General features: G+C 35.1%; 1 protein-coding gene across 6 annotated transcripts in view; it reads right to left on the bottom strand.

Annotated features, from left to right (window-relative positions):
- Positions 1-27,519, bottom strand: part of PPP1R12A (protein phosphatase 1 regulatory subunit 12A) — a 149,866-nt gene that overhangs the window by 13,598 nt on the left and 108,749 nt on the right. For 2 of the 6 annotated variants that reach the window (XM_073788378.1, XM_019952644.3), the window contains exons 12-22: positions 27,374-27,478; positions 26,288-26,455; positions 25,714-25,890; positions 19,291-19,381; positions 17,666-17,866; positions 17,255-17,423; positions 14,549-14,670; positions 10,420-10,485; positions 4,721-4,737; positions 3,335-3,470; positions 180-284 (exon numbers count right to left, since the gene is read on the bottom strand). In XM_073788378.1, the coding sequence (XP_073644479.1) occupies positions 180-284; positions 3,335-3,470; positions 4,721-4,737; positions 10,420-10,485; positions 14,549-14,670; positions 17,255-17,423; positions 17,666-17,866; positions 19,291-19,381; positions 25,714-25,890; positions 26,288-26,455; positions 27,374-27,478 (1,357 nt within the window). The remainder of the gene's footprint in view (positions 1-179; positions 285-3,334; positions 3,471-4,720; positions 4,738-10,419; positions 10,486-14,548; positions 14,671-17,254; positions 17,424-17,665; positions 17,867-19,290; positions 19,382-25,713; positions 25,891-26,287; positions 26,456-27,373; positions 27,479-27,519) is intronic. The other 4 variants (XM_033866298.2, XM_019952649.3, XM_019952648.3 and 1 more) reach the window with 4 other exon arrangements.

The following is a 27,519-nucleotide window of genomic DNA, read 5'->3' as shown; positions in this document are numbered from 1 at the left end:
TTTAGAAGAAAATAAATTATTGGTAAACTGTATTATCTTGATTCTGTCCTATTAATAAATAAGCTTTTATCAATAACCAAACTTATATCTAGAACACAAGAGAACATTTCAATGCAATTTTCAGATAGAATAAATCACAACCATTATCTTTAGAGTAACAAAGAGAAAAAGGTACAAACCTGGGTGGCCTTTTCCAATTGTAATTTAAGATCTGTCAGTTCCATATTTGTATCATGTAGTTGTGCTTTCAGCTTTTCATTTTCAGCTAGAATTTGTTCATAAAGCTATACAAATTAGGGGAGAAGAACAAATTACTTTTCTGCTTTTTTACTATTTTAAGAAGATTTCCCATTGATTACTTTACAATATTAAAACAGAAAGATTAATGTAACATACGAACTATTAAAGAAAGCATTAAAAATATTTTAATGCTTTGTGGTCTCAAGGCAGAAATTTTTGGTTATTCAGGTGTATTTGTCCCACATAAACTCTTTAAAAACTAGTTCTGGTATTTAAAATTTATTACTTCACTGAAAATCCTAACTTTTCAGTTTGATTAAAAAAATTCAGTTATCTGATAAAGAGGGACCACACTGTGACCACAGCTGGAGTTCAGGAGCATTATGATTTTTATTTGGGGTCTCTGAGCTTTTCTGCCTATCATTCACTCTTTAATTCCTGATACTGAGATGGGAGTATCAGTTGCATTTATCATTATACTTGTATTATTTTTACTAAAGGTAAAAGGAAAGCAAAATATTTCTTGAACACTTTCATAGCACTTGAATCTACTACTTCTTTTTTCCTCATCTCTACTACTACAACCATAGATGTCTACAATCATCTCTTACCTAGATATTTCTATTATTAGAATTGTTCTCCTGACCTCTCTTTAATCTGTTTTATACAAAGCAGCAAGAGTTAAATTTTCAAAATGACAATCTAATAATTTTCATAGGCCAACCATTCCATTAACCTCCATACATTAAAAAACCCTTGAATGGCTTCCCAATGTTCTCAGTATAAGGAAATCCTTAAAACAGCCTGTAAGGCACTGATGGTTTGGTCCCAGCCTACACATCTGTAGGTGCAAACTCACACCACCATCCCCTTCGCTCTACTAGCCATACTGAAAATTTAATTACTTCAATACATCATGTACCCTCCCACCACCAGGCTGGTTTGTGTGCTTGCCCTTCTCTCCATCTGGAACACTTTTTTCTCCCATTTTTGCCAGTTAACTACTAATCATCCTTCTGTTCTTGGCTGAAGTGTTACTTCCTTAGGAAATCTATCCTTAGGCCCTGTCACTTTCTTTTGTTACACAATTTTATAAAACCGTTTCTTTATTTCAGGATAATGGTTTCAATTTAAAGATTATCCATTGATTTGTATCATTATATGATAAGGTCTGTCTGGAAGATGCTCATAAGAGCAGGGACAGGATCTCCATCTCCACTGCCCATGAGCAGAACTTCACTACTAATTTAAGCACAATTCAGTGTTCAGTTCTTTACTGAACGAATGAATCTTATTCCTAACATAAACTGACCCCCTACCTTCCTTTTCTTGTTGATTTGGCTTGTAAGAAAGTGGGTGATTCAAACAGCTGCCAAATACCTGGGGACATGTACAAATACCACACACCTTCCTCCTCCACAACAAACTTCATTAGGTTTATTCAAAGCTTACAATATGAAGAATCATGATCTTCAGAATTCTAGATTATTTTGTTGCCAGGACTTATTTCTTAATTAGTTCCATCCTTAACCCTTAACAGCACTTGAACTATCTCACAAGTTTTTCGGTTACCTAGGAAATACTATACTGTCCTGGGAAAAGCTATATTCTTTGTTTGGCTGCTTCCTATTAACAAATAAAGAAAAGATTTCACATGCACGCACAACACCCTCCCCCCCCTACCCCACATCTACTCAGTGCCCCCTTTTAGCTCAACCACAGTATTACAGTACTGGCCTGAGAGACTTAAATGTGCAGGAAGTCCTGGGTACTTTCCCTCTTGCGTCTCCCTCCCTCCCACCCTCCCTATCTCACCCCTCTAGGTGGTCACAAAGCACTGAGCTGATCACCTGTGCTATGCGGCTGCTTCCCACTAGCTATCTATTTTACGTTTGGTAGTGTATATATGTCCATGCCACTCTCTCACTTTGTCACTGCTTACCCTTCCCCCTCCCCATATCTTCAAGTCCATTCTCTAGTAGGTCTGTGTCTTTGTTCCCATCTTACCCCTAGGTTCTTTATGACCTTTTTTTTTTTCTTAGATTCCATATATGTGTTAGCATACGGTATGTTTTTCTCTTTCTGACTTACTTCACTCTGTATGAAAGGCTCTAGGTCCATCCACCTCACTACAAATAACTCAATTTCATTTCTTTTTATGGCTGATTAATATTCCATTGTATATATGTGCCACATCTTCTTTATCCATTCATCCAATGATGGACACTTAGGTTGCTTCCATGTCCTGGCTATTGTAAATAGAGCTGCAATGAACATTTTGGGACATGACTCTTTTTGAATTATGGTTTTCTCAGGGTATATGCCCAGCAGTGGGATTGCTGGGTCGTATGGTAGTTCTATTTGTAGTTTTTTAAGGAACCTCCATACTGTTCTCCATAGTGGCTGTATCAATTTACATTCCCACCAGCAGTGCAAGAGGGTTCCCTTTTCTCCACACCCTCTCCAGCATTTATTGTTTCTAGATATTTTGATGACGGCCATTCTGACCGGTGTGAGATGATATCTCATTGTAGTTTTGATTTGCATTTCTCTAATGATTAATGATGTTGAGCATTCTTTCATGTGTTTGTTGGCAGTCTGTATATCTTCTTTGGAGAAATGTCTAGTTAGGTCTTCTGCCCATTTTTGGATTGGGTTGTTTGTTTTTTTTATTGAGCTGCATGAGCTGCTTGTAAATTTTGGAGATTAATCCTTTGTCAGTTCCTTCATTTGCAAATGTTTTCTCCCATTCTGAGGGTTGTCTTTTGGTCTTGTTTATGGTTTCCTTTGCTGTGCAAAAGCTTTGAAGTTTCATTAGGTCCCATTTGTTTATTTTTGTTTTTATTTCCATTTCTCTAGGAGGTGGGTCAAAAAGGATCTTGCTGTGATTTATGTCATAGACTGTTCTGCCTATGTTTTCCTCTAAACAAATAGCTTTTTAAATTCTACTTACCATTAATTACCAAAAACTGAAAATTTAAGTAAGTTATTTCAATAAACTGATTTAATTATGAGTTTCCAGGAGTAATATCCAAACATAAAAATCTCAACAAAAAGATTATTTTTAATTAAATATAAATAAATAACCCAGTACCTTTTTAAAGTCAGTTGAATCATCCTTTTCTAGCCTGCTACTGTAAGGTTTTCTTTCTTCTGAGTAACTGTATGATCCAGAGCGACCCAGCAAGGAATCATACCGATCACTAGCTGATGTAGAACTGATTTCATATCTTCAAAAGATGAGTTTGAGTCAAAATCTTTATTATAGGCTTTCACAACTTACATTAACATGCATCCTAGTATATTAAACTAGATATTCCAAAATAGTAGGTAATATTCTCCTTCATCGGTTATCTAATTAACTTTCATGATATATAATAAATAAATGGGAAGTTATTTTTAACACTAATTTCCCTTAACTAAGAAGGGAAGTTCAAAATCTCTATATTTGAAAGTCAAAACTGGTTTTACATCATGATGAACTATTTCAACAATTTTAAACTGTACATTTTTTTCCCCCACATTTTAATATCTCTAAAATCAGAACAAGGCTTACAATTGATGGGTATTATAGTTTAACTGGTAGCACTTTTCCTTTTTTTAAGTGGCATACAATTGTATTTTAAAATTAGTAACATTTTAGATGATGAACTAACTAGTCTATCCGAAGTGATAGATAGTACTATGCCATTTTATATAAGGGACTTGATTGTCTGTGAATTTTGGTATCCGCTGCGGAAGCCGGGGCGGGGCGGGGAATCCTGGAACCAATCCCTCAGGGATACCAAGGGACAACAGAACAGTTTGTCCTAAACAAGAAGAACATATCTCATTTGAAAATGAGGATCCTCTTATTATCTAGTTCTGAATTTGTGTTACTTTTTCTGATAAATGCTACTGCCTCTACACGTCAATTCAATAGAATCATCAGTATATAAAAATTTGTTCTTAGTTTTTACAAAGCTTTGGTTAACAATTATGGGCAAGAGGAACAAAAATTAGATTCAAGGATATTGTGGAGGTTCTCTGAAAAGATGAACAATTTGAGCTAGATGACACTTTTAAAAAGTGTCTTCATTGGTTTTCTTTTATCTGAAGCAGGGATAAGAGAGAAGATTCTGAATACCTAATGAAATAAATTTCTGGTGGGTTTCATCAGTCTCTGATGTGAATAATGAGATGGTCAGTGTTGAGGTAACTTAGGATGGTTAGGAAAACTAAGAAAAGTTATCACTGTTGCAAAGATCTGAGAAAAAGTCTTTCTTAGTGACTTACTATAACTATTGAACTAGAAGTAAAGCCATTGATAAAGAAAGCTATTAACACTTATCAGGTCATCTAAATATCTACAGATTTTTTTATTATTAAAATAATTCTACCAACTTAAAAAATTTATAAATATCTAGCAATATATTTTTAGAAAGGATAAAAATGAGTAAAAGGTCAGTAAAAGAAAAGAAAAAAAAAAAGTAAAACATACCTAGAAATGGAATCCGTCTATAAAGAGAGAAAAACATAAGCATAACTAAATTTTTATGCTTTCATTAAAGTAACTTATTGATTTATCAAGAAAATTTAACATCAATACTATTTTCACACTATTAAACTAACACCTATTTATTATATACACTTTAATGTAGTTGTTCTTACAAAGAAATTCTAGAACAGTCACTGTATATTTCTACTTGTCTAATACTATACGATTACATTTGCCAATTTATAGTCATATTTTGTGAATTTCTACAAAATGGCACCATACATTATTTTTTTAATTAGAAGGAAAAAAAAGAGAGACTAAGACATATCCATTACTTACAACCTGTTTAGCAGGAAAAAGTAACATTTATATTAAGAAATGCAAGTTTATTATGGGACATCTCAAAGCAATTATCTTTCCCATTTTTGTTTTTGAGGCCATCGGAGACAAACAAATGAATGCCTAAAGTATTTTATGTATGACAGTATATACATATTTTGCTTAAAATTTATTTTCTGGAAATCCAGCTATACGTTCCTTCAAAGTTTAGCAATTAGGAGACAGGAAATTATAATTAATTTTCTTAAGCAAGTGGTATGCTATACTGAAGTTCCAAAACTCTTCTTATCTAAATAGTGAAATGATTAATAGGATAAAATAGTCTTATTGAAGTCAAAGAATTTTTTGGGGATGGTCATCTTTAGCTCTTTCTCTTTCTACTGAAACACGCAATCTATAATTTTCTATAAAATAACTATTCAGAAACGGTTTGTTAAATTTCTGAAATTAGATATTTATACTTACCCTGAATGTACTGTGAAATTACTGGGTTCCTTTGGGACTGTCTGAAGTCTCATTCAGACTAAAAATGTCTTCCTAAGTCTATTTAAGTTTCCTTTGCAAAACCAATTTCTTACCTGCTTCCTATTTTTTTGATGTAATGCTTTACTTTATTGATTTATTCTTTAGTTTTATAATAATGAACAATTTTGAAGTTAAATTTCAATTTTCATGATATCATTCAAATTCATAAGCTGCTAAAAGAGTAGATTTTGAAAGTTCTTATCACAAGAAAAAAAACTTGTACTTATGTGTGGTGATGATGTTAACTGGACTTATTGTGCTAATCATTTCACAATACACAAATATTAAATAACAACTTTGTACATGTGCAACTAATATAATGTTATATGTCAATTATATCTCAATTTAAAAAAAGAGCAGAAACAAACAAAAGATATTATTTATCCAAATTCAGGAAACTAGCCACACATGAAATAAAATGTATACATATCAAATGAAAACATCACATCTCACCTCACAGTCTGCACTCTGGTTCACTGATTTAAAATTTAAGAATAAATAAAAACTCCAAGTAGTCACAGAAATCACTCAAATTCTATTTCTTTGCCTTTAAAAAGCATGGTTTTTAAAGTATTGGTTATGTTTTATATTTTAAAAATTGTAGTAGAAAGCACATAAAACAAAACATACCATGTAAGCCACTTTTAAGAGTATAGTTCAGTAGCGCTGACAATATTCACACTGTTGTGCAACAGCTCTCTAGAATTTTTTTCATCTTGCAAAACTGTGATTTTATACTCATTAAACAAATCCCCATATCCTCCTACCCCTAGCTCCCGGCAACCACAATTCTACTTTCTGCTACCCATGAGTTTGAACACTCTAGGTACCTCATTTAAGTGGAATCATACACTATGTGTTTCTTGTGACCTGCTTATTTCACTTAGCATAATGTCCTTGTGGTTCCATGTGTTTTAAAATTATTTTTCCAAAGTAAAAATGCCCTTTAAGTTTTTCTGATTACAGTACCATAAGCTCATATAAAATACCACAGTATAAAAAGTTCCTCTATAATTCCCCATCTCTCAAACACCCTAGATAACCACTGTTAATCTTTTCTGTATACATATCTTTGTGAACACATAAAATATCTATCCATGCAAATACATTCTGATATATTCCCAACTAATAGACAATGAGGATGTTTTCAATATTTTGCTTCAAGAGCCATGCTGCTGTTAACACTTTAGACTTGTTTTTCCAAACTTAAGTCATTTCATTGGGAATATATTTCTCAAAGTGGAATTGCTAAGCTAAAAGGCATGAACTTTTTCTCAAGCCTTCAGATTTGTACTGCTAAACTGATTTCCCAAGAAAACATATTAATTATAATCCCAAAATCTTATATGAAAATGCCTATTTCAATACTAATCACGCCAAACCTAAGCATTATTAACCTTTGCCAATTTCACTTTTGTATTAATTGTTTGGTTATTAATGAGAGTAAATGTACTTTAAGCTTGTTGGCCATTTATATTTCTTCTTTTGTAACATTTATAAATTTCATGGATTCTGCCTCTGTTTTACTGTCTTTTAAATAGTACAAATATCTTTTAAGTGCTACAAAAGAGGGCTAAGCTTATTTACTTTTTAAATATTTATTTATTTATTTATGGCTGCATTGGGTTTTCATTGCTGCGCACAGGCTTCCTCTAGTTGCGGCAAGTGGGGGCTACTCTTCGCTGCGGTGTGCGGGCTTCTCACTGCGGTGGCTTCTTTTGTTGTGGAGCATGGGCTCTAGGCGCACAGGCTTCAGCAGTTGTGGCTCACGGGCTCTAGGGCACAGGCTCAGTAGTTGTGGCGCATGGGCTTAGTTGCTCCACGGCCTGTGGGATCTTCCTGGACCAGGGATGGAACCCGTATCCCCTGCATTGGCAGGCGGATTCATAACCACTGCACCATCAGGGAAGTCCAGCTTATTTACTTTTTTTTTTTTGCGGTACATGGGCCTCTCACTGTTGTGGCCTCTCCCATTGCGGAGCACAGGCTACAGACGCACAGGCTCAGCGGCCATGGCTCATGGGCCCAGCCGCTCAGCGGCATGTGGGATCTTCCTGGACCGGGGCACGAACCCATGTCCCCTGCATCGGCAGGTGGACTCTCAACCACTGCGCCACCAGGGAAGCCCCAGCTTATTTACTTTTAACTGAGCAAATGTGTCTCAATTTTAATAAGGGCATCTTTTTTGCCATTTTCTAGCTTTACATGTTTAAATAATCAAATCTGCTAATCTTTTCTTTTTAGTTTCTCGCCTTGGTGTCTGTCTTACTTAAATTTTTGATTTATTACTAATGTTCTTTTCATGGTAAAAGTTTTATCATCCAATAGTTTAATGAAAGCAAATTATAATAACCCAAGCAACAGAAGCCCCATTTTTGGAAAGAATGAACCATATTATGATAAAGTAATTCAAATTTCACCTTAATTTTAATTTATATCTTGAAGGTAGCTTCACAGGTAATTCAAAATATTTAACAACTTTTCGGCAACTTACAATTTAGTTTGAAGCGAAAAAGTATACGCTACAAAGCCATTTTTCAAATTGGTGAACTGCGATTCTATAAACTGAATACAAGTTTTGTTTATCAAACACACTTCTGAGGTAATGATAAAATGCACCGAACAATTGTATTGCTCATACTTTTTCACAGAAAAAAAAAGGGCTGATGCTACAAATTTTCATAAGAGAGCAACACTTATTTAGTGGAAGCACTTTTCTAGTCTATTGTAAAGACACTATGGGTTAGTGTCTTAACCTCCACTCTTCCTTTTCCTCATGGTACAGCAGTCATTAAGTTTAGATGAGATGGTACGTAGCCCACATTAGCAGCAAAACGGCTGCAATATATCAGTGGTAGGCCTTGTCTGACATAGAGGGTTGTGTAATATAACTGAATTATAAAAAATTCTCTTTGTTTAATCCAGTTTAAGCTGGGTTTTGCATTACTTGTAACTGAAAAAAATGCTAGAACAAAGTAAGATCCAAACAATCCTCTAGTTTTACAATGAACAAAGACTATTTAAATTGTTTGGAACTAAGAAAAATTTTCTTCATAGAAACAATATTCTACTCAACCTTAATGTATCTCATGTATAATTTTAACAGTAAAACTTAAATACAACATATATCAATATGCTTCAAAATTTGTAAGCCAGAAAACTTTGTAAGCCAGAATATCTTTCCCCTCCTATCCCAGCCTGCTGGGATAGGAGATCTGGGTGATATGGCAGTGAGAAGGGTCAGCTGGAGATGGTTTACTAATTCCTTTGCTTTTGTTTACCTGTCCATTGTTTTTCCTTGAAAGATGGGAGTTCATAGTGTACCAATGGGCAAGGAAGATGATGGACAAGTTTACAGAATATAATAAAGAAGAGGCATAGGTGAAATGGGGGAGTGCTGACAACTGATAGGCAAAGGGTTTAAAAATGACAAAACTTTTGCCCTGCAAATAATTTACCCTTGTTAGTAATTAATTTCTCAATCTGTCTGGCTATCTAAAGGTAAAATAAAACTAACTTTTGGGTCAAAATAGGCCCTAAGAGTAATGTCCAGAGTCACCTAGCACAGAGAACCAACTTCTGGGCACTTCACATTATTGTAGATTCCTGCGATTGAAAGTAATTTTAACAGCTTTATGTAGGAACGCCAAGTCAAAATGAAGAAAATATGATCAGAATACGATTTCAGGCTAGACAGTGCTGAGTATAAAAGATTAAGACTAACTTATGTTGTACAGATCTACCCTTATGTGAATACAGCTCTTCTAAGTATGTCAGCTTTGTGCACAGCCAAACAATAGGGAACAGAGGGGCAAAAAAACTAGTGGGAAGAAACTTTCATCATTTGCTAGCTATGCAACCTTGTCATTCAAACTTGCCTTAGTTTCTTCATCAATACTGAGGGGGCAAGGTGGGGGGGCTTTTCCTGAAGATTATTGAGGAAGATCAGCTGTGATAATGAATGTAAAATCCTTTAGAGACACTACATTTCTAAACAAATGTAAAGCAAGTTAAAATGACCTATTATCTTCTCCAGAATACAACTTTGCCATTTACAAAACTAAAGTCTGGATCTGGTAAGGTATGCACTACTTCTGGATATTCTTTAGATACTTTTCTTTGGTCAAAGGTTATTACAGGTAGCCCCTGCTTTTCAAAAGTTCGTTTACGCCACGTTGCTTTTACGAAAAAAGGCAAAAAGTGCAAACAGTACTCAACATGTTTTACAGCGAGCCATTATAGAGGCAGCACACCCTCAGCAGCAAAAGAGACACCGCCAAGCTCCTTCCCTGGGAACTACACTCAGTTTAAGCTGCCACAGCTTTGGACTGTGTCTTTGAGCACCGCGATTTATCTCAATTTATCTCTTGCATCCGGTAGCAAGATGTGTCCTAAGGTAATTCCCTCTTCACTTTATGTGGCTTACTGAAGATTATGGAACACTCTACTTTTGGACAGCAGTGGAAAACTGTATTCTCTTCTTTGTTTTTTCTTTTCAACTTTGAAGGTTAATTTACATATTTCTTTTCAACTTTGAAGGTTCATACAATAAACTACATCCACTTAGAGAACACAGTTTGATGAGTTTTGACAGTTGTGTATATCCAAAAAAATACCTCTACAATCAAGATCTAGAACAATTCCCAATGTCTCTAAAATACTCTTTGTGCCCCTTTCCAGTCCCTCCACGCCTGATTCCAGAAAACCACTGATGGTCTACCCCCAGCAGGCAGGTACAGTGTGCAGTAACTGTCTGACATGAATAAATATAAACACAAGTAAAAAGTAACCCTTTAAAAATACGAATACTTCTAAATACAAAAAATAATGTTATTTACCTGAGTTTCTTTCTTATTGGATCCCTCTTCTGTATCAGATTGTTGTTCTTGTTCATTTTCATCACTCTAAAATAGATTTTAGAAAAGTAAAGATAAATTTCAAACGGTTAATATTTTAAAGATAAATTTCAAACGGTTAATATTTAAATACATTAGGGTTTTTGTAATTTAAAAGGACCCTTGAGAAAAACCTAACAGGAAATGGATCAAAAGGAAAACTTTTTTAAGTGTGACATTTTTTGCCTTATTTAGAGGAAGCCTATTTTGTCTGCATGGTACAATATAAGTAGGTTAGTGTATACGGTGAAGAAAGACCATCTACCTAACATTCTGATTTAGGAAACACATACTGGGGATGAGGAAGCTGGAGGCTTAGCATGAAAAAGATGATACTCAATTTTATATTGTAATGTTACGGTGTGTACTTTAATAGTCAATATAGATACTATGTAGCTGCTCAACTATAATGAGGGAGCAAAAATAGGAAACTCATTAAGTAAGAAAAACTCTATTCTATAAGCTTGGCAAGATTTATACAATGGTCCTATTATATTTAGGTAGTTCAGCTATCTAGAAATTTTTTGGGAATTTACAGCACACCAAATAGAAAACTAAGGTCTCAGTAGGCTAAAAACCTAGACTCCCAGACAATAGGAATGTTCTACTAGAAGGCCTGAACATCTCAACAAACCATAAAGGACTGAAAGAAAAGGGAAATTTGCAATCAAACATATCTGGCTCAGGCTCACTATAAAAATACCGCAGGCTTTAAAACTAAATCATCCTATTTCACACTGGTACAGCTATTTTCAGCTCTGTGACTTAGTGTAAATTTATTAAAAAAAATTTTGAGCCACAGTTATCTCCTCCACAAGTGGGGATAAAAACCTTATAGAATTGCCCTAAGGATTATAGAGGATCTTTGTACAAACTATCATGTGGTACCTAGCAAAAATGATATGTGAAGTTACTAAGTGAACAGGAGAAATCAAAGCTCCTAATGCCAGTATTACTTATTAATATAAATGTATTAATTCCGCAACACGAACTAATTGTCTTTATGCGTTACTGTTTCATGGAAGAACACAGGAACTGGAAATTTAAAAAGTGGGGAGGGGGACTTCTCTGGTGGCACAGTGGTTAAGAATCCGCCTGCCAATGCAGGGGACACGACTTTGATCCCTGGTCCAGGAAGATCCCACATGCCGTGGAGCAACTAAGCCCATGCGCCACAACTACTGAGCCTGCACTCTAGAGCCTGTGAGCCACGACTACTGAGCCCGCGTGCCTAGAGCCCGTGCTCCACAACAAGAGAAGCCACCACAATGAGAAGCCCGTGCACCGCAACAAAGAGTAGCCCCCACTTGCCGCAACTAGAGAAAGCCCGAGCGCAGCAACGAAAACCCACCGCAGCCAAAAATAAATAAATTTATTTAAAAAGAAAAAAAAAAAGTGGGGAGGCTCAGAGATCCTGAAAAGTAGTAACTAAGAAAAAAAAAAAAGGAAACCTAATAATATAACAGAGTAAAAACACTACCTTATCTTTGACAGAGCCCTTGGTTCTTTTTGTATATTTTCTGACATAGGTTCAATCATGAGGCCATGAAAAGGGAAGGAGACTTGTGCTGATGGTTGATTAGAACACAATTCAACGCAAGCTCAAATTAAAAAGATGAGTATTGCCCATATGGATCTCAGGAAGAATTCTTATAATGCTGGTTAAGTGTATGACTCCAGTAAGTGGATTTTTGAAGGGAGAGCTGGTATAAATAAAATTGGGGAAAAATAAATACCATATAATAAAACTTTGCCTGTTAACCCCCTAATACATATAAGTTATTAAAAAGATAATTTTTAAGTAGTAAGAGTTACTATGTTAAGGTGCTAAGACTGTGAGGTTTTATGTTACTCCTATTAAAATGTTACTGGGCAATCAGTGAGAATCAACCAGACATCATGTACTTCCTGACAGAGGACAAAACACCCTGCCAAGAAAATACTGAACCAAAATCTGATCATTTCTCTACCTCAAACTACCAATTTATAGGAAACATAAAAAGCTACATGACTGTGTTAAACTACAGTTCAGGGATATAACCCAGTTCATTAAAAAATAACTGTAAGAAAAAAAGAGATGGAGGACATAACTGATTACAAGAGACTTTAAAGAAATAACTAATCATAATGTATGGTCCTTATTTGGTTTCTACTCAAATTAGCAAAGTATAAAATTAGAACAGGGACTTCCCTGGTGGTCCAGTGGGTAAGACTGTGCTCCCAATGCAGGGGGTCCGGGTTTGATCCCTGGTCGGGGAACTAGATCCCGCACGCATGCCGCAACTGAGAGTTCACATGCCGCAACTAAGAGTCCTCATGCCTCAACTAAAAGACCCCGCATGCTGCAACTAAGACCTGGCGATGCCAAAATAAATAAATAAATAACTATTTAGGACTTCCCTGGTGGCGCAGTGAGAATCTGCCTGCCAATGCAGGGGACACAGGTTCGAGCCCTGGTCTGGGAAGATCCCACATGCCGTGGAGCAACTAAGCCCGTGCACCACAACTACTGACCCTGCGCTCTAGAGCCCCCGAGCCACAACTACTGAGCCCACACCCCGCAACTACTGAAGCCCGTGTGCCTAGAGCCTGTGCTCCATAACAAGAGAAGCCACTGCAATGAGAAGGCCGAGCACCGCAACAAAGAGTAGCCCCCGCTCACCACAGTTAGAGAAAGCCCATGCGCAACAACCCAACGCAGCCAAAAATAAAACAGTCTATGGCAAAACTGAGAAATCTAACACTACATGCCTACTGAGGAGGGTCTCGCAACAGAGCAAATAAATTCTAGCCATATGCCCAGAAAGATTCAGGAATTGTAGATTTAAAAAAAACCAAAAATAAATAAATAAATAAAATAACTATTTAAAAAATAAAATAAAATTACAATAAACCATTTATGGTAATATGAGTCAACAGGACATTAAAACTGACTGAATATTCAATATTAAGGATTTATTGTCAATTTATTTAAAAATAAACATGATCATGGTATTGTGATCACTTATTATATGATAACGTATTGTGGTTACTTTTATTATTTTTTAAAAATAAAATTCTAATATTTTTAAAAAAGGTGTCCTTATTTCTTAAAAATACAGACTGAGGGCTTCCCTGGTGGCGCAGTGGTTGGGAGTCCGCCTGCTGATGCAGGGGACGCGGGTTTGTGCCCCGGTCCGGGAGGATCCCACATGCCACGGAGCGGCTGTGCCAGTGAGTCATGGCCGCTGAGCCTGCGCGTCCGGAGCCTGTTGCTCCGCAGCGGGAGAGGCCACAGCAGTGAGAGGCCCGTGTACCGCAAAAAATAAAAAAAAAATACAGAATGAAGTTTTTACATATAAAATGATATTACTAAGATTTTCTTCAAAATAATATGGGAGTTGGGAAAGTGGTGGGGATTTAGTTTAAACAATAAATACCTGGGGTAGGGCCATATACTTTTTTATGTTTGAACTTTTCTGTATTAAAAAAATTTTTTAATGAAAAAAAAATCAACTGGCTAAAAAAACAATCCTCCCAAAACCAAATTATTTTTGCCTTCGTGTAGGTATATGTTGTATTGAAACAGTATAAATTTCACTTTAACCACGTTACCCCACAGCTCTTCTTTCTCTTGCATATGAATATCAATGTCAGGCATACAATCAGGAATCAAGAAAAAAAATTAAATTTATAGGATTGTTATAATTTGATAAGTAAAGCACTGCATCTATCCAGCATCACTTGAGATGGAAATAATTGTTATGTATATCATAATCATAGCGGTTCTTTCAAGAACCGCTAAGATAAATGAGCAGTTTAGCCATTATACAATAATCAACATTTGTACACTGAGCTGCAGCCATTATTATTTTTATTCCAATATTGGGACAGTATTCTTACTTTTAATACCAGAAATCTAAGTAGTTGTTTATTCTTGTAAAGAAGAACTCTTCTGATTTAAATAAGTCAGCTCAAACACATAGTGATGATCTAAAGAATATATAATCTGAGGCATATAAGAAATCATTAGTGTACATTCTTGGAAAGATTAAGCATACTATCAAGTAGTTATATTTTAATAGGTTCTCACATCTTGTGTCCAGAATGAAACTCCTGTAGATCTTCTTTTCTCTCTTGGTCGCCGTCGTTCTCTGATTGATTTAGGTTGTGATTTATCTTCTCCCTCTTTTTCTTCTTCTCTCTTTTCTCCCTCTGTTAAGGATTAAAATTATTCATATGGCAGCCATGTATCTTGATAGTATTTTGCAGTGTGACTTAGAAAATAATTCTAAGTCAACCTCCTTTGTGAAGCCTTCTAAAATTCTCTAATCAGAAATAAATTTTGCCCCTCCCAGGGCTCCTATAACATGTGGCTTAAACATGTATCTGTATCTCTCATTAGATACGTTTTTGAGAATCAAGATAAGAACTGATTTAAATTACTTCATTTTTCTAGTGCCTAAAACAAAAATTTTGCTAAAAAGACACACTTACTATTTGCTGAACAGAAAATAATTGAATCCTATGAAGAGAATGGGGTCCCAGTTATTAACATCTGACAGGAAGATAGTTATTATACCTAACATTAACACTTCAAGATAGTTATTATAACCAAACAGTGCATAATGATGGAACAGCTAGTGGGCATCATACGAATTTATCAGTTTCTGCTTCTACCATTCCCAGTCTTCCTTCAGCAGTAGAATGAATACAGTAGTCATTGAATTTTCTATTAGTATCTAAGAGCAAACCTTTTTTTGTGTTGCTGGGAAAAAAATTATCTTTTATTAAAAACAAATCAATGTAAACAAATGTTAGTCTTCAAATTTGTTCCCTTCCTGGGATAGTTAAAATAGCTTCAGACTCACATACTAGAAGAATATTAGGGCCTCTGAATATGCTGTAAAAAGTAGACAGGGCTTCACTGTCTACTTCACTGTCTACACTGCAACCACTGTGCAGTGGTTGGGAGTCTGCCTGCCAATGCTGGGGACACGGGTTCAATCCCTGGTCCAGGAGGATCCCACATGCCGTGGAGCGGCTAAGCCTGTGTGCCACAACTACTGAGCCTGCGCTCTAGAGCCCACGAGCCACAACTACTGAAACCTGCGTGCCTAGGGCCCATGCTCCACAACAGGAGAAGCCACCGCAATGAGAGGCCCGCACACCGCAACAAGGAGTGGCCCCTGCTTACTGCAACTGGAGAGAGCCCTCGCGCAGCAATGAAGACCCAATGCAGCCCCCCAAAAAAAGTAGATTGTAAAAAAAAAAAAAAAAACAAAACAGACATATGGAACAAAGTAACATTAAAAATGATTTTTAAAAGGCTCCTTGTGTCATTGTCTCCTTGCTGTGAAGAAAAAGAAGCAAAAGAAACCCCAGAATTACAGTATTAACAGGGGTTTTAAAGTTGCTTTTAGAATTAGTTTACAGCAAAGGTCGCAAACTCCAACATAGAGAGTGGCCATCCAGGTTACATAAAGAGGTAAAATGGGCCAGGAGGGCACTACTCCAAAGGGGTGGGGGTGGGGCTGCTACTACTTGGCTCTAATCAATTGTTGACCTGTGAGAATTCAGAGCCAGTGTTGCCGTATCTTCCAACTTTTCAACAGAAGACAGAAATCTGAACTTTTATGCAGATACCCCTAACTTTAAATGTTTGCTCAAAATTTTTACAAACATTAGATGGGTCTCACACTTACTGGTTTAAAGAACTGAAATATTTCAATGACCAACAAAAGAAAAGCCAGCTGGAAGTTGAAAATAATTTAATTTTCTGAGTTTATTCCTACATGATTACTGATATTATCATGACTAATACTATGAAATTTTGCTTTTTTAAAAAAAAATGTTAATTAATTAATTTTATTTTTGGCTGCGTTGGGTCTTTGTTGCTGTGCGCGGGCTTTTCTCTAGTTGCGGCGAGCAGGGGCTAGTCTTCGTTGCAGTGTGCAGGTTTCTCATTGCGGTGGCTTCTCTTGTTGCAGAGCACGGGCTCTAAGTGCATGGGCTTCAGTAGTTGTGGATCACGGGCTCTAGAGTGCAGGCTCAGTAGTTGTGGCGCACGGGCTTTGTTGCTTGCCGGCATGTGGGATCTTCCCAGACCAGAGCCCGAACCCGTGTTCCCTGCATTGGCAGGCGGATTCTTAACCACTGCGCCACCATGGAAGCCCGAGATTTTGCTTTTAAAATATTAAATACCTACAATTAGGAATAATTTATTTAGTAGCCATCTCTTATTTAAAGGAGGAGTTAATTAGTGTTTACATAGGAAGCTTATATGAAGTAATAGGAAATGTTAATAGCATCAATATGCCAATATACAGCTGAAAAAGAAATCTATTTCTCAAGAAATAAACATAAAAATAAGTTTTTTTGGCAAAGACATTACATAAGTTAAATGATTTTTGTTTAAAACAATTTCACAGAAAACAGTTAAAAGATATCTACATAATATGCAAGAAATGACTTGAAACATTAATAAACTGCTCCTAGAAATAATCAATAAACTGCTCCTAGAAATAATCACCCCACCAGTTCTTCTATACTAACTTTTCTATGTTGATGGACATAAAGATTTTTGAAGGCAATAAAGATATACATATCAATGCCAGATCACATTATTTTCTGTTTTTATTTTCTACTTTTCTCATTCTCAACCATCATGTTCTTTCTGGTTAGGTAGAATGAGTCCCAGTTTAGGATGTTGTTACTCTTCTGTTAAACTACTAGGAAAAACCAAGTCAAAGAATTCATCTGAAGGAAACAAAGTGTTTTCAAAATCTGGTCTTCTTACCTCTTTCATTTTCCTTTGTTAATCCTCTGGAGTAAGCAGAAGTTATACCTACAAGACTATTTGGCCTGTTTAGTTGACTTGAAGCATAGAGTGAACTGCTCATGGTAGAAAGTGAAGAGGATGGAGTGGTTGAACTTGAAGTTGATACTGGTCTGTAGCGTTGATAAGTCTGTGAAACATTAAAATTAACAACCATTTGAAATATAAACATAGATAAAAACATATAAGACACTTAAATTCATTTCAAAGGAAAAGTAACGTTCTAATCATGTCAAAATAATTTAGATTTCCAGTTAAAATCCTTATGAATATTTTGTATATGGTTTGTTAGTATATAAATCTCTTGCATTTTGAGAATCACAAGAACTATCCGTGCCACCTGATCTAGCGCTGTTGTTGGTATGCTATTACCTCATCATATGTTCTGGAGTACTTTTGTTTATATTCATCTTCTCTAGATGTTTCTGACTCCTTCTTTTCTTCTTGCTTCTCTTTATCCTGTTTTTCTTTTTCTTCTTTTTCTTTTTCTTCATTTTCTTGTTCTCTGGTTCGGGTAGAACGACTCCTTCCTATCGTTTTCTCAGCTTCCTGAAGATCAGTCAATGTCACCCCCTGCACGCAAAAAAAGATAAATTTAATTATGAGAGGCATTAAAGCTCATTTCAAAGGAATATTTTATAAGTAGATATATTAAATATGAATGTATTAAAAGTCAAATATGCATGTTTGGAATTGGTTTGCAAATTGAAACAGAATTTCTAGTCACATTCATTCTATGAAGAATCATCATGAGCAAGCACAATAATAGGTACTGGGAAAGAAATAAAATATGTGCGAGAAATTGTCTCTGTATTCAAGAAATTAACAGAATAGCACAGGAACTGACCATATGAATATAAATATTCCCAAGAAGTTCAGAGAAAGAAGGAAAAGCCAATATATGCATTATTTATGTATTAAATTTATATATATTTATGTTTCTATATATGTATATGCACACAGAGAAGATTTCAGTAAAGAAGTAATTTTTGAAGGTTAAGTCTTGAAAAGAATAGGTTGGATTTCAAGAAGTTAAGGCACGAAGACAGAAAAAATATGTTAAGTAATGGCAAGGATTAAACACTTGAATCTAGGGACTTCTCTGGTGGTCCAGTGGTAAAGAATCCGTCGTCCAATGCTGGGCATGTGGGTCTGATCCCTGGTCGGGGAAATAAGATCCCACATGCTGCGGGGCAACTAAGCCCGTGTGCCACAACTACCGAGCTCGCGTGCCTCATCAAGAGAGCCCACGTGCTGCAAACTATTGAGCCCATGCACTCTGGAGCCTGTGCGCCACAACTACAGAGCCCACATGCCCTGGAGCTCACGCACCGTAACTAGAGAGAGAAAACCCGCACACCACAACTAGAGAGAAGCCCACACGCTGCAACGAAGAGCCCATGTGCCTCACCGAAAAGATCCCACATGCCTCAACGAAGATCCTGCGTGTTGCAACTAAGACCCAAGGTGGCCGAAAAAATAAATAAAATAAATAAATAAACAGTTGAATCTGGACTTTGGAGCCCCTCAACTGTAGGAAAGGGAAGACACGAGAGATATAGGAGAGAGAATGGCAAGTGGGTAAGAAGATGATAACTAGCTTGAGTGACATTTTTCTCATACTTGTATATCAGCTTTTTGATATACCTAATATAAAAGACCTATTTCCCATACCTTCCAAATACACATAGAATTCTTTAATAATTATGCGACATCATATATGATTAATTTTAACACTGATCAAATATCCTGAGCCAGACACTATATTAGGAATAGAAAAATAAATACTTAAAGAGATACAAAGGCATATGCTACTTAGACGAAATGTAACATTAACAGTATAGCCACATAAAAAGGCTACGGTAGGATTATTAAGGCAACTTTTATTTTTTAAGATTTACTCATATTATATAGTGACATCAGTATTTTCACAGAAATGTGAAAAAGGGAAAGATAATTTATTTTGAACTTTTATATATTATACACATTAACTATACCTGTGTTGATCTTCTAGACTGTCTTGCTTGTCTAGATCTTGCTTTTCTTTGGGATTCAGACTCTTCATCTCTAACAGGAGTGAGGTATGATCTACAGTAATAAATAAAAATTGTCACTTGGAGATGCAATACCTGTGAATATAATTATACACGAATGTGCGTAAGTGAAACATTTAAGTTTAGCATTTTAATGGATTTTAAGAAAGAGTCTTCAGAAAATGGTTAAACCCACTCTGAAATTCAACAATGCAATTTGATAGTTTTTTAGATTGGAACTACTCATATTAACATATTTTTAAAGTTCTTCCTAACCACAGTTTTGGTTTTTTTTAAACCATGTTAACATCATTCCTCTTAGCTCCTTTCTTGATTTTCTGCAACACCATCCTAGATGATATGTGAAGTTACAAGGCTAAACTCTAGACTGTCAATGTCTTCTTATGGTAAAGGACTGAATGTAATATTTAGGATATGGGATGACTAGTGAGGAAGCAGCACTCCCTGCATTCTTGTCATTGTGCATTTACTAATAATGTTTTTGGCAGACATCACACTCTTGTTCATACTTTAAGTTCTCTAAAAATTCAAGTGTTTTTATATACGAATTGCTTTAAAATCAGCATCTTATTCTTGGGTCACTGATTTTCTGATACAGAGAAGAGGATTTGGCATTTATGTTCACTAGATTTTATACTATAAATCTAAGCCTATGTTCCATCCTGTCACACGGTATGCACAACTTCAAAAGCATGCACTCTATGTCAAGAGGTAAATAATGAATTAAAGGGTTGAACAAGCAAAGACAAGACAGAGCCCTGCAACATAAGAAAACTTCCCTCTAATGATCAATACTATTCGGGAAGTTCAATTGTTAACACTTTATCTAGTTATACTACTACCATCTAGCTCACATTTCTCAGAGAACATTCTGAACTTGAGTATCTCTATTTTCTGTTGTTCATTAAGTTTATCAATAACCTATCATCATACCCCTATCTCCAAATGCTATTTTTTAAAAACTCTCATGTTAACTTTAGTGTTCTTCTCAATTTGTAATTCATTCTGCTCTTTAACCTCCCTGACACTATTCACATATTCGTAACAAACTTTAGAATTTATTCTTTGTTTTATGCCTTATGTTTTATTTTTTCTGTGTCCTTTAAAGCTCTAAGTTCAGAGAGTATAACACATCTTCAAACACCTTACAGTTATTTACAGTTCCTTCAGAATTCTTTTTAGAGAACTCTCATTCTTTTTGATACATAGGAATGCGTCTTTCCCTCCAAAATCTTGAATTTTTTGGAATCTGTCTCTCTAAAACTAGAATACAAGATTCATTATTCCTAGGATTTGTCTCCTTGGATAACTAACCCTAAGATGACATAGTCATTTCTCACCCAAGATCCTGGTTGCCTCAATTTCATCAATTAACTACTACTTATTGGTTAAAGTTAGTTCTAGAGGACTGGTTCTTCTTGCTTCTACTCTAATCACAGATAAACTGTAAAGCAAGGTAAGTCAAGAAATTCTCAAGAGGGTGTTTTTACTTGAATGAGACATCCAGCAAACTTAGATGAAAATCCCATCACTTCTATATTCTGACTTGTTTTTATCATCTGCTTTGAGAAAGTATCACTTGTGTTCTGTATTCGGTTGAATAACTTATGGCACTATATCATAAGGATAAAACTTTTTTTTCTCTTTATCCGTATGTTTTCTATCACTTTTTACCTCTAGGTTTCTAGAATATCCTGAATGATTATGTCTTTTTGCTATCATAATAGCACTACATTTATCTCATCAATAAGGCACAGCTCATCAAATTGAAGCATTTCATTGAAGAGCTCTATTCTACCAAATTTTGTTTCTATTAAAAACTAGTACTGACTTAAGTTCATAAAATAAAATTTTAATTTTTTTAATTAAAAAAAAATTTGTCTCCCTAAAAGTGAAAGGCAAGGGAGAAGTCACTAAATAAAACATTTTGCTTATCACCATTTCCGTAGTTTAACTTTCTCTTAGTTGAAATTCTGTATGGCTTCATCTGTACCAACACACAAACCCAGAGATGAATACAACTGGTAGGATACCTGCCCTCTCTCCATTCTATGATGCTCAAAAGCTTGATATTCCTTTTTCTCCCATTGTTTTATTATTTCTATTGTCTATACATCAATTCTCTTGAGTTTTAAGGTTTTTATTCAGCTGTAACAGATACTTTCTCATTTTTATTACAACTCCAGTGATTTTTCTGGGTCAAGAAAGAGGATAACCAATAAATTTGTTATTAGAGTTTAAGAAACATTAATTCTGGAATACAATTTTTGTATTGTTTGTTGTAGAAGTTGATTATATAAATGTGGAAAATACTATACATTCTAATGTTCTCCAGGAAAATAACATATTAAAGGGTCTGAAAAGGACTAAGGGAAGAAACCTGTTTAACTGTGTTTAACTCAGCATTTTCCAAGACCATTTAAGCAGGAAAAAGTTTTTTTCTTTTGTGGTACACTTTTAAACGTGTAAAAGTTCTCTGTGAAATATTAGCCTGTAAAATGGCTATTTTTTTTCATCCATTCATTTAACACTTATTTATGCATCTACTGGTCCTATGCAATTTACTGCCTTTTGGACTTCCACCAGATGAGGAAAAAAAAATAACAGAAAGAGAAGAAACCTAAATGTGATAGCAAATCTAGTTTAACAAAAGTTTATAGCAGCCTAGACAGCTGCATGTATCACTTCAGCATTTCATGAGCTGCTCTGAAAGTACAAATGGACATGAAAGACTGAATTCTTATTTCCATTATGTACAAAGTTTTCATATATAGTTTAAAACAACTGCATTGTCACTATGCCCCTTTACCCCATGGCAAATAGCACTATCAACCATCACACTCTCTCCCAAGAAGCCTAGATTCTTTTTCAATACTTTCAAGCTGCCATGAAAGTTAATAAATCTATTTATCATATCTGGTTTAACATATGCAGGTTAGGGGCATAAAAATTACTAGCTGAAAGACTTGTAAAATCTGTTCATTTAAAATTTCCATACAAACATTTGCTCCAAATTAGCATAAAAACCTAGCCTATCGATTTGTAATATAGGAAATATATTTGATAGTCCCCATCTGAAATTCAGTTCCTTTCTCCTCCTTGAGGTGTCTATACAGAGCAGATCTCTAAGAACAGGATGTAGAGAAAACAAATAATTCATATTTTTAATATGTGTTTAATTCCAAAGAGGTGATCATCAAAAAGATGGCAGAACATACCAAATTGCATTACTATATCATATTGTCATACTGATCTCTTTCGTATAACTGTATAGGGTATATAATTTTACTTACTAGTCTTAGATTGCCCACAATTTTCTGAACAATCCAAAGGTTATTCTTAAATTAAGGTTTTTTCCCTCAGTAAAAGCAATTATTCTATATATTATTTCCCTGACATTTATTGGCTGAAATATTTATATTTATTTATAATATTTATATTTTGGTTAGTCAACCAAATTAGATCTCTAAAAAACTGAATACCAGCCCTTGCTTCTCACTCAGCATTTTTCCTTCCAGAGGGAAAAAAATAAGTAGACAAATGGGAGCTGGCTGAGCCAAGGGAAAATGGTAGAAAAGAGTAGTTGTACCGAACCATGTGAACTCATACTACAAATACGAAGTTATTAGTAAGGTACTGTTTTGCAGTTTGAAAAGACTATGGAGAATTAGAAATGCCTACGCAATGAAAGAATTTGCCATCTTGCTCCACCTACCTATCTATCTATCTATCTATCTATCTAGATATTCTGCCACCCCGCGAGGCTTGCTGGATCTGTTCCCTGATCAGGGATTGAACCCAGGCCATGGCAGTGAAAGCCTGGAATCTTAACCTCTAGGCCACCAAGGAACCTCACCATGCTCCATCTGTTTAAAGCTACCTTCTCCTCCCTGCTCCCCAATGCCTCCTCCCTCCAATTAATCAATTGGAAATCTTTATAAAAACAGAAAATTTTCATCCAAACCTGATCCATAAAAACAGGAAAATTCAACAATAATGTGGAATTTAATAGTGTACACAGTAACTTTACATAATATCTAAAAGTACATATGTAAGGGTACCTAAAAATGGCATAAATGTATTAGTATCTTTTTCAGCCACAGTATATTCTTAAATCACCATACATACATTTGGGGGCAAATTTTCAACTATATACATTTTGAAACCATTAATGAAATTTAATTAAAAAGACAAACAGGGGAATTCCCTGGCAGTCCAGTGGTTAGGTTCTGTGCCTTCACTGCTGAAGGCCCTGGTTCAATCCCTGGTTGGGGAACTAAGATCCCACAAGCCAAGCAGCATGGCCAACCAAAAAAAAAAAAAAAAAAAGACAGACGAGGCCAAAATTGCAAACAGTTATTCGACATGAAACAAAACACAAACATTAATATTATTGCACACATCACTGAAGCAAGTGAGACAAAATTTCTGTAATGTAGACCCGGAAAAATGTCAATAGATATATTTTATTTCTTATGATATGAGAACCTGCTCTGTCCTAACAATATCACCAAATATTTATTCTCAATCTTAAAGTCTTCCGGGATTTATTCTAAAAGCTGAAACTCAATACTTTCCAACAATATAAAAAATAAAGAAATCTGAGGTTAAGAATCATAATTTGCTTGTTCTGAAACAACTGATGATTTTGGGGAAACAATCACTGGCTTTGTCATTGGAAAAACTTTTTTAAAGTATGGAATGCTAGATAGAAAGGATTCTAGAAGTTAAAAACTATATAAATTAAATATCTCATTTTACAGAAAAATAAATTCTAACCCACAGAGAACTCTTACCTTAGGATTAAGGCACAACAAGGAGTAAAAAACCAAGACCTCCTGAACCTTTTCCCCTTCAGCTCCCCACCTCCCAAAAAACCAAAGCCCTCAAATTCATTTTCACTAGAAGAGAACGATGAGTGCCTATGAAACTCTAATTTCTGTAGGCTATGTGGTCTCATTGAAAACACCTCAAAAACCTAAAACTGACTAAACTTAAGAGAAAAACAAGAATAATTAAAATATGATATGACCTATACTGGTATTCAAAAATCACAAAATGCTAACTGCTTGTAGTGCTGTTAGAGAAGTATCATTAAATTTCACCATAAAAATAGAAATGAAGCATAAATATATTGACAGAAACTAAAGATGTAATGATAGGAAAGAAAACTTTTTTTTAATTAAAAAAGTTTTCAAAACATTTAACATTTTGTTACTTTTCATATATTCACCACAAATATTACTATAAGGATGCTACTACTTAAAACAGGCCACGCACTTTGCTAGGCATCAGAGACAAAAGATGTATAAGACTGTATATGAATACTATGTGCTAGAAATAAAACCAAATTAATCTGGTTGGTATTTTAGTTAAGGAAAATATCAGCTATGTAGCTAATTTTTCAAGAATAAAATATTTAAAGAGGTTACGTTTAGTTTCCTAAGATGTTCTTTCTCAAGAGGGAAAACCAAATTCAAAGCTAGGACTATGCATGATATAGCAAATAGAACCCTGGACTGATTCTCCTGTAATATTGGGCCTAGCCTTAGCTCTCAATCTTACTAACCACATAAAAGTGGAAAAGTCACTTAATATCTCTGGAACTCAGTTTCCTTCTGTAAAGGATATCATAAAAGATAATAGGTAAATTCCTTTCCACATCTATGATTCCATACCAATTGGCTGCAACAGGAAGAAGTGAGCAATGCTCATAAAAATGTTTTAAGCACATAAAACAAATTCACAGACCCTTTAAAAAATTTAATTAATAAGTGCCTTCTATGTACCAGAATTAAAACTAAGTGAATGTAGTTAACATACTTAAAATTATTTGGCTTACACATATGCATAAGAAGCCATTCTTCACCAAAAGAATTTTAAAATGAAATTCTCAAAAATAACAACAACAAAAATCGCTAAACATGCATCAAATTTCTTAATAATGAGGTGGAAGGGGGAAACAATGAGAAGAATAAAAAACCTGTTTTTGTCATGTTACATCTAGTTTTCCATGAGTATGAGTTGTTTAATATGTATTTAGAGTATGCGCTTAGATCTTCATCACAAAAATGTTTTGAATTAAATAAATCATTAAAACTAAGATGGCTAAGTATGAAGACAACTATCTGGCTCAGTGCCTTTAAACAAGAACATTAATTCTGTCAGAGGTGGGTTACCAAGCCTAAAGGCGAATAATTGCTAATTATATCAATTTACATAGTTCTGAGCTGATCTAGGTTATCTCATGTATTAACCTACTGAAGAGATAGTCACCAACTTCCCAAGATTAAAAAAACAAGCAAAACAAACAACTTTCATCATTGGGCAAGATATATCAGCAGTCCTATTAGGACCTTTACACACCTGCGTCTCTCCCTGACCTCTGAAGTGGAGGAGACAGTGCCAGCAGTAGTTGTAGTCAGGGTTGTGGTAGAGGCTGCAGCATTTACAACAGTTGGAGCAACAGGAATGGTCACTGCCGTAGGAACACTGTCCTTTTCTTTTTCAGTACTATCCTCAGCCCACAAACGATTTGAGGTACTATAGCATCATAAGCAGCAACACAAAAAAGAGAAAAGGAAAACAGCTAAACAAGGAAAGCACTTTCTAGCAGCTGAAAACATGTGACTACAGGGATGGATTTTTTTAAAACATAAGGTGAGACATCTTTCATCTATGAACCAAAAAGTTCACCCAGAGCTGTCAAAGAGAAATTTACACTTTAAGCAGCTTAATGCAAAGAAAGTTCATAAGTTAGGAACTTAATATTTTTTCCCCAGACATGCATAATTGCCTCTTTTTGGAACCAATTTTTGTTTGTAAATCATTTTAACAAGGTCAATGAAAAAATCCAGAGCCCCACAATCTTCTAAACAAAAATGCATGCACATACATAAGCACACAGTAGGCCTGAACACAAAATGTATCTGTGACTCACCTGCTTTGTGTGCCTGCTGAGGAAGAACCCGTTGTAATCTTTGTAGTAGTGCTTGTGCTGGAAAGCAGGCTTTTCTGAAGCCCAGCTGCAGAGGTAACTGTTGGTGTTGATGTGGTGCTTGGAACACTAGAACTAATCAAATCATCTTGTCTTCTACCAAAGGAGCAACTAAAGGAAAGAGTCATATCTATATAGAATGTGTTTGTATGTGTATTCTATAGTCAATGCCTATACATTATACAGATTCACAAGGCTAGGAAAAAATCTAAAAGACTGTGTTCCTAAATACGCCACCGGCTCCAGCACCAAGAGTTGCATCTACAACTTGCTAGAGTCTAGATGATTTCCCTAATTTGGTAGTGTATCATTTTACTGCATCCCCCACCCACCAACAAGATTCAAAGATGATCTGATAGTTTACATTTCTGGAACTGTTCCAGGTCATATGGTCACGCCAGGTTGGGTCTGGAAAAACACTTTGGTTTGGTTTTACTTGGGGAAAGTTAAGACTTAAGCATTTTCTAAGCAATTGTTTTGGCAATGGGTCACATCCCTAGGGGTGACCCATGCCTATATTATATTTGTTGATCTTTTAGTCTTTTTTTGGTTGCTTTTAGCAGAGAAAATAACACATAGATTTTCCACCCCCTCTCCAATATGATATTACCAACATTCCAATTCAAGGCATTTCCATTGCTCTGAGTTCTAACACAGGTAGAAACTTTCCAGGTCACCACATGAGCTCAATTAATCAATCTATTTCAACTGCTCTAGTCAATTACATAATTGACTTATATATAATTACATACAGAGTTCCTTTTTTAATATGCTATAATCTAAAAGATACTTCTTAGCATATCAAATTTAATTTAAAAATATATAATATAATAGGAAGGCATAAGTAGGAGCAAATTTTAACCCATCTTTAAATATATATTCTGTGTCTTTAAATGAAGTTTTATTTAAACAACAAAAGATACATTTAATAAAGGCACATTTTTAATGTTATATTAAATTGAGAGCTCCAAACTGCCTCATATTTTAATAAAAGAATACACAAAAGTTACTTAAGAATTATATTATTACCTTTTATGATAAGCTGATCCTTCATTAATTGAGCTATTCTTTTTGAGATCATCTTCCCATTTTCTTCTTGTATATGAACTACTTGTTCGCAAACTTGAAGAATCTCTGTGAAAAAAATATCTTTCAGATTCTGGTAAATAATTTTA

This window comes from Tursiops truncatus, chromosome 11 (genome assembly GCF_011762595.2).
Source record: "Tursiops truncatus isolate mTurTru1 chromosome 11, mTurTru1.mat.Y, whole genome shotgun sequence".
NCBI lineage: Eukaryota > Metazoa > Chordata > Mammalia > Artiodactyla > Delphinidae > Tursiops > Tursiops truncatus.
This window is presented reverse-complemented; position numbering and strand designations above follow the sequence as displayed.